This window comes from Rhinolophus ferrumequinum, chromosome 15 (assembly GCF_004115265.2).
Source record: "Rhinolophus ferrumequinum isolate MPI-CBG mRhiFer1 chromosome 15, mRhiFer1_v1.p, whole genome shotgun sequence".
Taxonomy (NCBI): Eukaryota; Metazoa; Chordata; class Mammalia; order Chiroptera; family Rhinolophidae; genus Rhinolophus; species Rhinolophus ferrumequinum.
In genome coordinates, this window is record NC_046298.1 from 33,511,511 (window position 1) to 33,525,522 (window position 14,012).

At 57.2% G+C, this 14,012-nt stretch overlaps 1 protein-coding gene across 4 annotated transcripts in view; it reads right to left on the reverse strand.

Moving 5' to 3' along the window:
* Positions 1-14,012, reverse strand: part of CBFA2T3 (CBFA2/RUNX1 partner transcriptional co-repressor 3) — a 91,856-nt gene that overhangs the window by 16,540 nt on the left and 61,304 nt on the right. For 3 of the 4 annotated variants that reach the window (XM_033128322.1, XM_033128320.1, XM_033128324.1), the window contains exons 2-3: positions 6,528-6,680; positions 3,120-3,197 (exon numbers count right to left, since the gene is read on the reverse strand). In XM_033128322.1, the coding sequence (XP_032984213.1) occupies positions 3,120-3,197; positions 6,528-6,680 (231 nt within the window). The remainder of the gene's footprint in view (positions 1-3,119; positions 3,198-6,527; positions 6,681-14,012) is intronic. The other variant, XM_033128323.1, reaches the window with a different exon arrangement.

A 14,012-nucleotide genomic window follows, 5' to 3' on the forward strand; every position in this document is an offset into this window, starting at 1 on the left:
CCCCAGGGCCGCAGCAGGTGGTGGGCTTCGCGGTCAGGCCCTTCACACCCCAGGGAGATGCCAGGGTGCTCACACCATCTGGCAGAGGCCCACCAGGCTGCTCAGTGTCCGCTGCAAACAGGCAGAGGGACTTCTCTACTATTAGAGATCTGTCAGCCCACTTCCCCTCTTCTTGGGGAAGAATCCTAAGAATTACCCTAAGAATCTGGTGATCCCACCTCCACGACGATGGCCCTGAGAGCTACCCACTCCCACACAGGCACCATTGCCTGTACAAGAGCCCCAACGCCCGGGCCGATGGGGCTGGGGTGGGGCAGCGGGACCCGGATGCCCCAGGACAAGTGGAGATGGATCCTGGAGTGGGACGCACTACGCTGATGCTGTCTGAGGCCGCTACACTCATGGATATGTGTGCATGTGGGTCCCAGACTGCGTGGAGGACAAGCAAGTGACCTAAGGGACACACGATGAACACAATGCAGGGGCTCCGGGAGCAGCATCCCAGGGCTAGGAGATGCTGGGGGCGCTGTGAAAGGTCCCAGGGCAGGACCTCCTCCTTCAGCCTCAGGGGACAGACCCGTCACACTGGAGGCTGGGGAGCCCTCCATGCCTGGCCACCTGCATCTGGTCCCTAGGCCTCAGAATCCTGACAGGTGATCACAAGGGTCTACAGAGAGGTCAGAGGCCACAGGTTCCCGGGGAATTTGGTGACAGGGGAGGGGCTCCAGATGCAGGGGGTGGGGGCAGAATGCCTCTGGGAGGCCTGAGGCTCAATTGCTAAACCTGGCGGCCACTCACATCTCACATCCTCGGCCACTGCACAGGCACCTGCTCCAGGGAGGTCGCTCACGTTCACACACTCAACCCTCCGCATGCTCACCTGCCTGCTCCCTCATTCTGCAGGGTAGGCACTCCCTGCGTGGGGGTTGGAAGACACATGGCACCCACGGGTGCCTACACTAGCTCAGACAGGCTGTATGTGTATGAGACTAGGGGCCTGGTCTGTTTCTTCATCTGCAAATGGCCCTTGGCCCAAACCAGAGGTGGATGGTTCTCCACTCCACACATGCCTGGCCCCTCTGCTCCAGGTTTCCCTGGCTTACAGAACTCAGGTTGTCCTTCCACCACCGGAAGGAGTTCAAAATGCTTCACCCTGATTGCTTTTACATGTGCGTGATCACTCATCAATAATTGGCCCCCACTTAGCAGAAGTCTGGAAACCATTGATTGAAGGCCAGCGCTGACAAAAACAGATGTGCTGCCTCCCTCGAGGGAAGGGACAGGCATAGCAATGGAACCTAGCGCCCTGCTCCTGGGGCCCAAGTCCTTCTCAGCATGGCCTTCCCTCCCCCAGGGATGGAGATGCAATGCAAGCTGAAACCTGTTTGCCCCTCTGGTCTTGAAGATCTTAGAAATGCTTTCTGGGCTGCAGAAGTGACACACCAGCTCTGGAAAAGTCGCACAAGAGAGGTGTGCCTCGCTTGGGCCTTCCTTCTCACTCTGGGATGGAGAGTGAACGCCAGACACAGGACAGGAAGAGGACTTGCCCCTCACCCTGTCTGAGGCATTGTCCAGAGGACGCTTAGAGAGACCAGAAGACCCTGCTGTTGTGCTAATTTTCTGTCTCACCAGTGAGCTTCTGCCAACCCCGCGGCGAACGCTGACACACACACACCCTGGTCAACACTGATGACAGCCACTGGCGGTTACTCCAGCTGGGCCAAGAGATGGCCTGCTGCCACGGGAGACCTCACCGCAGCGGGGGGCTCACTCCTCCAGGTGGAGCTAGGCTATCACCTGGGGTCTGTACCTTCCAGAGGCTTCTAAGACGTGCGGCTGTCCACGCTGTCTGGGCCCCCACCCACCGGCCCCTGGCCTGGCCTGGGCCTGGCCTTCCTGCAGCTCCCTTACCAGCCTGCCCTCGGTGCCTGGGTCCTCCCGGAGGCCTGCTTGCCCTCGCTGGCCCGTGCTCCCTCCCGCAGGCTGCTGGGCAGTCTCAGCAGCTTGCTAAAGAGACGCCGAAAATAACCCCCTGCCACAAGTGCTTTCATTCCACAACAGGTGTGTTACTAAGTTAGACCACACACGTGTCCCCAGCTGAGGTTTGGGGGCACACACTAGCACCCCCACGGCTCTCCCAGCCCTGGGCCTGGGCGAGGGTCAGGCTGAGATGAGGAGCCAACAAACAGCCCCCCGCCCCCACCTCCGCTACTAGCCCCTCTCCCGGCTGCAGGGGTGGCTTAGGGGCTGGGAGTTACACAAGCCTGATAGCGTTGCAGCTCAGCAGATGAGCCGGACACAAGAGCGAGGCCAGGCATCACAGAATGGCAGGAGGACCACAGCATCACAGGACATAAATAATGCATAACCGTTATGTCACCTCCTCTCAGAGCCCAGAGCTACATGGCGGCAATGCCTGGGCTGCGCAGCGCAACTGGCTTGAAGTGGGGGCCTGTCCTGACACTGGCTGACAAACACTCTGACCGTCACCCCATAAGAACTTCCTGTTATGGACACCGGCTGTGGCCCAGCACTTTGATGGAAATGTCCACTAGTGACTAATGTCCACTGAGCACCCAATGTGTGCTAGGCCTCGTGCTGACTCCATCAGCAACATCTTATGGTCCCTTGTAGTTGCCCTGGCACCAGAGGCAGTGATGACTTCCGGGGGGGAAACGGAGGAACAGGTGGTACCTACCCAAGGTCACCCCACTGGGAAGAGGAGGCACTGGGACTTGACTTAGGCTGAGGTTTGCCCTTCAGATGCCAAATCTGGACTTGCATTGACAATGTACCTTCTCTCAATGCTGGGGTCTGTCACGCTTGCCCTGTTTTTGTGGATTGGGACAAAGGAGTACAGAGAGGGTGTCCACCTGCCTAAGATCACACAGCTTACAAGCAGCGGGGCTCGGGTGTGAACGTGGGTCTGAGACTTGGGGACCTCAACTGCCCTGCTCTCCTAAGCTTGCCCCTTGAGCCCCTCTCCTCTACATGGGAGGAAGGCCGCAGGGACACAGCAGGTGCAATAGTGGGTTGTGTAGTCAGTGGCGTCATTGCCAGGGCAGAGTGTGCAGGCGAAGCCCTCCTGGGAGGCCCGTGGTTTTTGTTATTTTACTTACAAAGACAGACCATAGACCATTTTAAGCAGCCATGAAAACGGCCATGGGGCAGAGACATCGCAGGCCCATCCTCTCGATCTGTAAGCAAAATAAGAAAAACACGCTGTCAGGAAAGGGGCCACGGGCAGGTGGCTCTGCCCTGTGGGATGTCTACAGTTGACCCCTCCCCTCTCTGCCTCTTGACAGCAGTTTTGGGGATCAGGACCGTCACCACCTTTGGCCAGTCATTTCCTTCTTTGGGCCTCAGTTTCTTCTGTAAAATGACGGAGCTGGATTGGGGGATCTCTTAGGATCACTTCTGGTAGGACTTTCTGGGGGCCTACAAGAATTTTGGTATCTTCACCGGCATAGGTGGGACACCCTGGTTTTTAAAAAGCTCTCTTCCTGGAATGTGCCTTGTGACCCCCACTCAGCGCCATCCTCAAGGGATCTGGAGCTCAAGCGGAATTGCGATTCAGGGCTTGGTGTCTATTGACAGACAACCCCATTGTGGTTCCAAAATGAAGCCCAGGACTGAGCTGCCACGAGGGGAGGAAGCACCAAACAGGAAAGGAGATTTGATTTGTCTGAGCTGGAGTTAGTGGGTGGAAGCCACAGGGAGACAGGCTGGATGGCTGTAATCAGAGAGTGAGCCCCCCATCACAGGGGGGTAATCAAGGGCAGGATAGCGTGTTAGCTCTTGGAGGGTCCTCCCAGCTGCAGAGTAGTTCCTTACATTCCTTTCCACAGTTCTCTCAGCCCCCCTGTGCACCTCCCTGGCCAGACTTCAGCTTCAATTCCAAAATGAATTTGTGCCCAGGGCAGTCAGTGGGCAAAGAAAACCACAGCCCTCTAGCCATGGTTCAAGGTCAGCCTCTGGTAGCTTGGCTCACAGGCTGGTGCCGGGGAAGCCAGGGAAGCTCTTGGCAGGAATCCGTGGCTGAGTGCAGAGGCTCCATCCATTTGGGCTGCCACCAGCCAGGTGCACAGACGTGGTTCACCACCTTGCTTTCAGGGAATTCATTGGGTTAGGGAACAAATCCCAGGTCACCTTGGAGGTGGCCTGACACTCAGATGGCCCCAGCATCCTGATAGAACTAAAGCATTGGCTTAGAAAAGAAAGAACCACTCGTCTCTTATGACCTCTGTGCTCTAAATAGAGCCGGGACCTTGAATCTAGGAGCCTGAGCCTGAGGTGGGTAGGGGCACGTGGGGACGGGAAAGGCACGAGGGGAGGACCCTGAGCCACACGCAGGCTAGCTGCCCACATGCACATCTGTTCACAGGCCTCATGAAAGCACACGCGGACAGTATCAGCTGACCCAGCCCCGTCCCCAACCTAGAACATCTGGTTTCCAGACCAGTGCTTTCTGGATCATGGACTCCTGGACCAAGAAGAAAAGTAGGCTGAGGAAGACGTGCCCATGAGGGTCGGGGACCCGGCTCAGAGACCCTCGGCCAGATCATCAAGTGTCTGCTGGTTTCTCCTGCTTGGAACCAAACACAGGAGGTGGGTTGTTGCTTTAAGTGGAGGTCCATGGCCTTGTTTCCTGGGAGCTGCTGCCATCCTGTCATGAGTAATTCTTTTTCTCCCCGGCCGAGGTAGAGGCTGGTGAAGTTAAACGTAGTCTAAGCCTCCCCACTCGACCTACGGGGCCCAGACGGGGCAGCAACTGTTTAGTGGACGGAGATTCTGCCTGTGTTTCAGTCAGAGGTGAGGACTGACTCTTCCAGAAGAGAGGGAGGGGTGGCCTGACGGTCACAGTGGCCATGAGAATGGAGTCTGGGAGAAAGCCCAGTCAGCCTCTAGCCCCTTCTAGTGCGGCTGACATAGGCAGACCAGGACCTGTGGGCTAAGAACTGTGGAGTGAGTGCCCTGCTGCCTTGGGCCCCATCCCAGTGCAGGAGGCAGGGCCGGGGGCCTGGTCCATTCTCTGTTACACATGGGGACTCTGGCTCAGACCCGGCAGGAAGGGGGAGCTGAAACCTTCTGTGCCAAGTGAAAGTGCAGGGAGGGGTATTTGGTAACTAAGCTCCTACTGTGTGTTGGGACATCCCTGCTTTCAGGCAGTCACACCTGGGAGCAGTGATATCACCCCATTTATCAAACTGAAGCTCAGAGGGGTCAGGAGACTGGCTTGAAGGCAGCACCCTACAAACAAGGGGCCGAGCCTGACCCCACAGCCAGCATCTTTTTCCAGAGGGAGGCTGGGTCATGATGAAGCTGGGACTGGCTTTGGGTGGCAGAACCAACACCCTTCACATCCAGGGATAAAGGGAGCCAGGCTGTGTCCTGCGGTCCACCCCGGGCTCTGGGCAGAGCTGTGGGCCCTGGCTGGAGGCAGCAGCTTTTACTTCTCAACTTAGTGGGGACCAGGGGCCACCAGCTGAGGAGTCTGAGGTTCCTGCCACACAGAGGGATTTCTCTTGTGTTTCAAAACCTGCAGAACGGTCCCTGGGTATGGAGCTTCTGGCCTCTGAACATGGGGGTGGGGTGGCATGTGCATCCTCTCCAACACCCACCAGAAACCCTTTAGGACGCACTGCTAAGCCTTGAGGTTAGGGAACACTGGCCCCCACAACAGCCCAAGCCTGAGGGTTTCCTTGCCAACTGCTCAGGACCCAAAGTCACTGAGTCCCCAACTTCTCCAACTCAAAGGAACAGGGCTCTAGCCGTGGTTGTGGACTCTGGAGGCTTAACCAGAGCTGCTGTGAATTCCGAATCCCTCATTGTGGATATGCCCAGGGCTGGCGAGACACTGCCTGAAAGTCTGGTCTACCCACCATGTCACCGGCAGCTCAAGCCCTGCTGACCCAGTTCCTGGCTGACCCTCACATCCCACGGAGGCCTGGCAAGAGAGCCCCTGGTATCTGAGCCAGTGTGGAGCTCCTTCAAAGGCAGAGTCACCTCTAATGGGCTCTGGCCTGATGGTCTCTAGCAGGGCACAGGCCTGACTGAATTCACCTGCACTATAGTAACCTGCTGTGTGACTGTGGGAAAGTCCCTGTCCCTCTCTGAGATCCAAATGTAACAGCTAACTTTGATGGAACACTCACAATGTGCCAGCCTAGGTAAGAACTTCTATTAACTCAGTTGTCTTCATAGCAGCTCCGTAAGGCAGGGACTATGGCCAGCCCTGCATTATAGATGAGGCGTACCAGGCCCAGAGAGGTTAAGTAACTTGCCCAAGGCCACACAGCTACAAAGTGGAAGAGCTGGGATTTGAACTTCAAAGGTTGGACTCTGAGGCATGATGAAATCCTCCCTCTCCAGGGCCCAACGGTGAGTGTTTGAGGGTTCAGGGCAGAGGGCCCACAGCACTGGTTTGATTCACATGCAATGACGTTTGGAGACTCAGACAACTCGAGAGGCGCCAGAGGCACCTCTCTGCTATGACCCACTCAGTGCCCAGCCCTAGGGTTACTCACTTGTGTGGGGCGTGAAGGAAGGGTGCCGCGTGGTGCCCTGGGATGCAGTGGGTGGAGGGGGCGGCATGCTGGGGGGCGTGGACTGGGGCTGTGTCTTCACCTCAGCGGGGGAGTCAGGCATCGCTGCGGCCTTCTTCTCCTTCCTGTCCGCTGCTGCAGCCCGGGGGAGGGGAGAAAAAGAGAGCCAGTGAGGCAAGTTGAGAGGGGAGGGGGCCAGCGCCACCCCAGTACACCTGGTGCCCAGACAAGGCCCCAGGCCAGCAGCTGTTTGGGCCTGTGGGGGACACCCAGCTGGACCCCAGGTGGCTCCTGGCTCTGCCCACAGAGCCAGGCCTAGTGCCAGGGCCCAGTCCACCTCAGATAAGCCCTAGGTATGCTCACAGGTGGCTGACATCCCACCCACCTGGGACCAGAGGGCAGGCTTGGGTCTGCCCATGTCAGTTGGGCTGAAGGGTGTGGCTGCAGGAGCCCTGAGCTGGCCAGACTGGGACGGGGGTCCTCACTGGGGGAGTGGTCCTGGACCTGCAGACCAGGGAGCTGCCAGCACCCCTGAGGCAGCCTCCACCAGCACCTCCTGAAGGGCCTGTTCAGACATACACGCCGGCCTGCCCACCCTCATTTCTGGTTCAGCAGATGTGAAGTGAGTCCGAGAATCTGCATTTCCATCAGAGTCCCAGGTGAGGCTGCTGCAGCAGGTTGGGGCCCCAATAAGGCTGGTCTGGGGGGGGCGGTATTCAAGGAGAGACGAGGTGGCAGGAACCTCTGTTTTAACCATCTCTGACCCTAGGTCATTCCTGGCAGCTGCCAGGCTGAGGACGCAGTTGAGTTTAGACGGTTCCAGGCCTGGCCACTCCAAGTATGATCTGTAGACCGGCGGGTTTTGTCCCTAGGCACTATGGCAAGAGTCCCAAGTGGTCTGACGCTCTGCTAGGGGTCAGATGTGAAGAGAGGGTGGAAGTGGCAAAACTAAGCCTAGGGGGCCTAAGCCCCTGGCCCCATAAAGCAGGACCCCGAGGAAAAGGCCCTCCAGGTGGATCTGACCAGCTGCACATACCCCGGGCCAGTCGCTGTCTGGGCATTCTTTGCAGGTGGAGAGGGGCGAACCCTGGGCCTCCCCCTGCACCTTAATGCAGGGTCAGCCAACGCCCCAGTAAACCATGAAGATCTGGGCACAGTGGCTGGGAGTTTGGGGGGCCCAGCTGCCTGGGGCCTTCGAGGTGGACGTCCTCTACCTGTTCCGTACAGAGCTGCAGCCCACGCTGCCGCAGCCACTGCCCTGAGTTCGTCCTGCTAAAGCTGATGGGGTCTCAGCCAGTGCCGGGGGAAGGTGGGTGAAGCCTCTGTCAGGGCTCAATGACCCTTAGCTGTCACTATGTGACGACAGTTCTTGTCCCCTCCGGCCCCCATTCTCCCCTCCTAAGGGCCCCACATGGTCAGGGCAGACACAGAGACACACGTGCACCCAGAGCGGTCCGCCTCTGGGGAGGGCGATGAACAATGCGAAAAAACGGCATTACCATTGTCTCGTGCCCCATACTGTGGAGAGCTCCCTTCATCTCCCCCCATGTCCCCCTTCACAGAGTGGAGATGCCCACCCACCTGCAGCACCGGGGTGGGGCTCTCACAGCCCTCCACAGCCCAGGGCCCTGGGGGGTGACAGCAAAGCCCCCTCGTCGCTGGGCCCCACGGAGGGGAAGCAGCCGGAATCCGCAGCCACCAGGCCTCGCAGCACCTGCTGTCCACTCAGCTGTAGCCGCTGGCCGCCCTCCCGCTGGGTGCCCTGCCCCCTGCAGCCTGCCTGTCAGGAGGCTGACGGTTGGGCACACGTGCACTGCAGCTGTGGGGCCCGTCAACACTGTGCCTGGCTGCAGGGCCAGTGGTCAGTCCCCGGTGACAACCAAAGAAGGCAAGCGTGGCCGGTCACTGTGGGCCTCAGGCCACCCCTGAGTGCAGTCCGTCCTGGCCAGCCCTTCATCTGACCAGGCCACCCCAGGGCAGGCAGTCCCACCAGCACGCCTGGGAGGGCATTTCGGATGCCAGGCTGGCCACGGGATGCAGGACCTGTTCCGACTTTCCAAAGCCCTTCCACACTGGGGCTTGGTGGGAGCCTCAGCGATTGCACATAGCAGAAAGGCAGATAAAGGAAAACCCCGATGGGGAGGAGCTGGGGGACCCTGCCAGGGCCACCCCAATGGACCAGTACTCCTCACATGGCGCTTGTTTAACAACCTCACCGTTGGGGAGGCAGACACAGGGGCCGGGCATGGCCAACTCCATGCATCACACGTCTCCACAGCCCTTGAGGGACAGGTTCTGGACATACTCATCCCACGATGCCCACTGGGTGGGCACTGAGGATGGAGCAGGCAGTGCTCTGTTGGTGCCCTACCTCCTTTGGCAGAAAAGGAAAGGTAGGCAGGCCCGAAGCTGTCCGTTTACTTAGGAGAGGAGGCAGAATCATTGTATGTAGGCCCTGCTCTCAGCACTGGACAGTCATTGCTCCTTTTATTCTCACCAAAACCCTGTTTTATAGGCACAGAGAGGTGCAGTGATCCACCCAAGGGCACACAGCAAGTATGGGTGGGTCCTTGTAGGGTCACATGGATCTGTAGGGTTTCAAAGTCCCTGGCTGTCACCAACAGGCATCCTTCTTCTAGAAGAGGCATCAGGTCTGAGATTCAAACCCAGGTTGACTGAGGCTGCAGGGGGAAGGGGATTCTTCTGTTGTCCCACGCATGGGTCCCAGGGGCTTCACATGGATCCCAGGGGATCACAGGTGCACCATACAGGGCCTCATGAATCTTTCTTGAATCTTGAGTCCCAGCTCTATTGCCTCCTGACTGTGTGACCTAGGGCAAGTCACCTCACCTCTCTGAGCCTCTCTACTCTGTAAATGAGGCAAGGATGACCTCCTTCTATCAGGCAGTCAGGAGGTTAGATGAGATAAGGTAAAGGGTCTGCACATGAGAGCACTCAGTGAAATTTAGCAAAGGTTTATGGAGAAACTCGTGTGCTGGGACCCTCCTCTTGAGGCTGCCCTCAGCACAGACCCCGCCCCAGAATGCAGAAAATGACAAGGGCTCTCAGGGAAGAGCAGAGGTGGTGTAGAGATAGTGAGGAACAGCATTTGTGGTCATGGAACAGAAAACGCAAAAGCCAGTGTGTTCAGGGCCTCTGGTTGTGTAGGAAAAAGGAAGGTCAGCTAGGACTGGGCTGGCTAGTACCGGGTTTCCCCGAAAATAAGACCTAGCCAGACAATCAGCTCTAAGGCGTCTTTTGGAGCAAAAATTAATATAAGACCTGGTATTATTAAGACCTGGTATTATTATATTATACCATATTGTATCATATTATATTATATTATTACCATATTATATTATATTATATTATATTATATTATATTATATTATATTATATTATAAAGACCCGGTCTTATGTTATAGTAAAATAAGATCGGGTCTTATATTAATGTTTGCTCCAAAAGATGCATTAGAGCTGATTGTCTGGCTAGGTCTTATTTTCGGGGAAACACTGCATGCAATGGGGAGCCACTGAAGGCTTTGCACAGCAGCTGAAGCGGGTCTCGAACATGCACATTTTCTCTCCTGCTTAAATCCCTTCAGCAGCTTCCCTGCACGTGGGGCTTCAACAGGCCTTACCAGGCTTCTGTGGCCAGAGGGCAAATTGCAGGTGCCTCTCCAGGATGTTAGGAGCCACCAGATAGGGGCAGCCCTGTTCTCTCTGTGCAGGCTTCCTGCCCTGTCCCTGCTTCAAGGCCTTTTACTGAGCCAAGCCTGCTTGTGGGCCTCCCAGACTCACTGGGAGGCTTAAAGCCCTGGAGGCTCTCACATGACCTCACTGCCCTGGGCACCCAGCATAGGGCATCCAGGCAGAACCCTGTGCCCATAAGCAAGTGAGACTAGGAGCTGGCCAGGGCAATTGGGGTGTGTGGTATGGAAGGGTGCAGGGGAGGAGACCGACCATTGGATGCTGAATGCCGGTGAGGGGGGACAGCTCCTGCTTCCCACCAAGGCTGCGGAGGGTACCAGCAGGCGCCGGCTCAGCTGGCACAGATCACAGCAAGTCCAGACCACCACCACCAGGAAAATCTGGACCTGCCCTGTGAGATACTCCCTCCCCTTTCTTAGATTCCCACACCCCAGTGTCCACTCCCAGGCGTCCTCAAACCCATGTGGAGCTGGGCCCGTGCCCTGCATGTCCACATAACATCTCGTTGACTCCTCACTCCCTTCCCAGAAAGCAGTCAGGGCCCACGTGTCGGATGTCCAAGGTCACCTGCCCATGAGAGGCAGACTAGGCCTGACCTGTCCATTGAACCTTGAGCTTGCACTGTCTCCTCTGCTTACCAGGGCCTCCGTTTCCCTGGCTTCGATCCTGGGGTCATCTTGGGGCTCTCAGCATCCACAGACCCTCCACCCAAAGGTGGGGGTCTCAGTGAACATGCCCTCCCTTTAGGAGGTTCTGATTTGGCGGGTCTGGGGTGGGACCCAGGCAGCTAGATGAATGTCTTTTCACTTTTTTCTTTTAAGATTAACATATAATAATACCAGCCACCCTCACGTAGGGCTCACCAGGTGCCCTACACGCATCAACTCCCCCATCCCTTACGTCAGGAGAAACGAAGCGACCCCCATGACTGGCTTTTATTAGGAACCCCATATTCCAGCTGCTGGACGCACTGTACCTTCACAGCAGGAGACAGGTCCTGTTATCACGCCCATTTTATAGCTGGGGAAACAGGCTCAAAGAGGGCAAGTGACTTGCTCAGGGTCCCAGAGCCAGAAGCACGAGCCTGACGGGCAGTAGGGCCCGAGCCCAAGGGAGTCCACAGACCCTCAATCTCCATCCTTAGGCACCACAGTTGCTGGGGAGATGAGAAAGTTCTCTTGCCAGACCAGCCGGGCTCGGATCCAGTACTGCCCAGGATGCCATGTGGGCTGACACAGACACGGCAGGGGCAGCTGCCTGAGGTTGGGGGTGGCAGGCCCATCATTGGTCTGAGTCAGTGGGGCATGTCCTGATGCTCTAAGTGAGCAGGTGAGCATGAGGACCATCTTTCCAAGTCCACGGGAAGATGAGCTGTGCTGACGCAGATCTTAGAGTGTTTTCAGACCTCTAGGTCTTAGAGCGCCTGGGAAGAAGAAATGAGACCCGGCCACCTGCGTCCCCGTGCCTCTCCCAGCCCCGTTAGAAGCCAGGGGCTAAGCCAGTGTTGGCAGCAGTCCTGGGACCCTGACCACCTCGGGCACCCTGGTTCTTTCTTTCCAAACAGCCCACCGGGCCCAGCTCTGCAAGTGCAGAAACCTGCCTTAGTGGAATGAGGGCCCAACCTTGCAGGAGCTTGAAATCTGAAGAAACACCTGAGCCTTGTCACTCAACGCTGGGGGGCTCCTCAGCCCTCCTGGGGTCCTGTACGGTGTCACAGCCAGAACCATGGCTTCGTGCTGGTAAAGGGGGGGCACAACTCTGGGAGTGCCAGGACCCTTACCTCATGGTTCTGGCTTAGAGGAAGACAGCAGGAGGTGAGGGGCCCACAGTGCCAGGGAGCCCCAATGTGCATGTAGCCTGCCCACATCCCTTGGAGGCAGACAGTGCTCCTCTCCTTCTTACAGATGAGGAAACTGAGGCACAGAGAGCCTCGGAGGCCTGCCCAGCTCACACAGCTTAGAAGGAGGCTGGCCGTGGACCTGGTGTCTCACCCACCTGCTACAAGGCCTACTACTCGAGGCACCTTCCCTCCCTCATTTGCTTTTGCCTGTCCCCCCTACCCACCACAGGGGCTTTCTTTGTTGTGTTTCCCACCCTGAGTCCACGAGGGATGGGGGCCTGCTGGCCTCCAAGTGGCTGGGGTCTTGATGTGAGTCTGAGCGTGCAGGAGCTGATTCATGACGTCCTAGTGAGCGAGAGGGGAGAGAGGGGAGGGTGGGCAGAAGGACTGTCCTTTCCAGCCCCAGGGATCTGGGCTTCCTCCTCTAGCCCATTGTCGCAGCTGCCCCCCCGCCACGCTGCTCTCAGTCCTCAAGAACATTCCCAGACCCTGTGTTCCCAGGGCCCAGGGGACACCCTGAGTCTTTCCCAGACGGCGTATCCAGTTCCCAGCTAAATGTCACTAATCCATTGACAGAGGAAGCAGCTCTCCAAGGCCAGTTGGAGTTGGTGGGAAAGAACACGGAATGTGCCGGAACAAGCCACCCCATCCATCACTGTCCCTGTCCGCCTCTGGTTCCCAGCCCGCCTTGCCCGGCTAAGCATTGGCCACAGCCCAGTGCTCCCAGCCCTGGGGTTCTAGAACCTTCTGCAGGAGGAGGACCTGCTAGCTAGCTAGCATCAACACAACTCACCTTCCCGGCTTTGCCCTCCTGGAATCCACATGGCCACAGGAAATCACAAGACCCTGCTTTGATCTTTTACAGTCTGATTTCTGCTGTTACTTCGTTGGACCCGCACAAAAGTCATGGGATGTAGAAAGGTGGCAGGTAACGACAAGCAACCTGCTTCAGGTCCTTTGCACAGGCACCGATAGGTACTGACAGGTAACAAAGCAATGGCCCTGACCTGAGCATTCTGCATGAACCACCTCATCTCGTCTATACAGCAAGCCTATGAGGTGTGCAGACGAGGCAACAGAGGCTACTCTTTCTGTGGGATCTTGGGAAGCACTCCCACATGGCTGCAGCCAGGCCCCAGGAGCAGCAAGGCAGGTGCTGCTCCTGGGGCCTGGCTGGGTGCAGTCCCACCTCAGATCCCTTTCCTGGAGCTGACCTGCAGGCAAGGGTTCCTGAGGCCCATAGGAGGGTGAGGAGGGGCCCCAAAGGTCGCAGGTCCCCCTGGTGTTCCCAAGATGATGGAGAGGCTGGTCTCAGAAATAGCGAATGTATGAGCAGAAGTCTTTCCTGGGGCTGCTGAGCAGGCAGGGAGCTCGATGTGTGGTGTGCCTCAGTTTCCTCCTCTGTAAACGGGCAGAACAGGGGGTTTGGCAGGGATTCTGGGCACACTGCCCCCAGCTTCAGTTTCCACATTAAGTAGGAGTAAGGAGAGATCACTAAACATGTGCAGGAATAGTCACCGATGGTGGTGAGAACAAAAGGAAACCAACGCTGTAACAGTTGTCCAATTATTTTCCTTTTGCATCTTGCAAATATTGCATCTTCCTTGTAGGGAAAGTGCAGATGAGCAAAAGGAAGGGAAGCCCCACTGTGAGGTCATCTGGCCAAGACCACCCTCATAGCATCCTCCACAACTGGGGGAGATGGACGAGCCTGTCCTCACTGTCCCCCGAGAGGTGAGGGCTCTGCAGGTGGGTGCAGAGAGAGCCGCAACTGGGCCCCAGTCTCTGAATTGCCAGCTTCTGCCTTGGTGGGCAGCAGGCCACTATCCTGAAACTCCTGCCAAGGTAAACCCATCTGCTTGACTTTCTTGGGAAACAGAGGGGTAAGCCGCCCTCTCAGGCATATTTCCTACGAT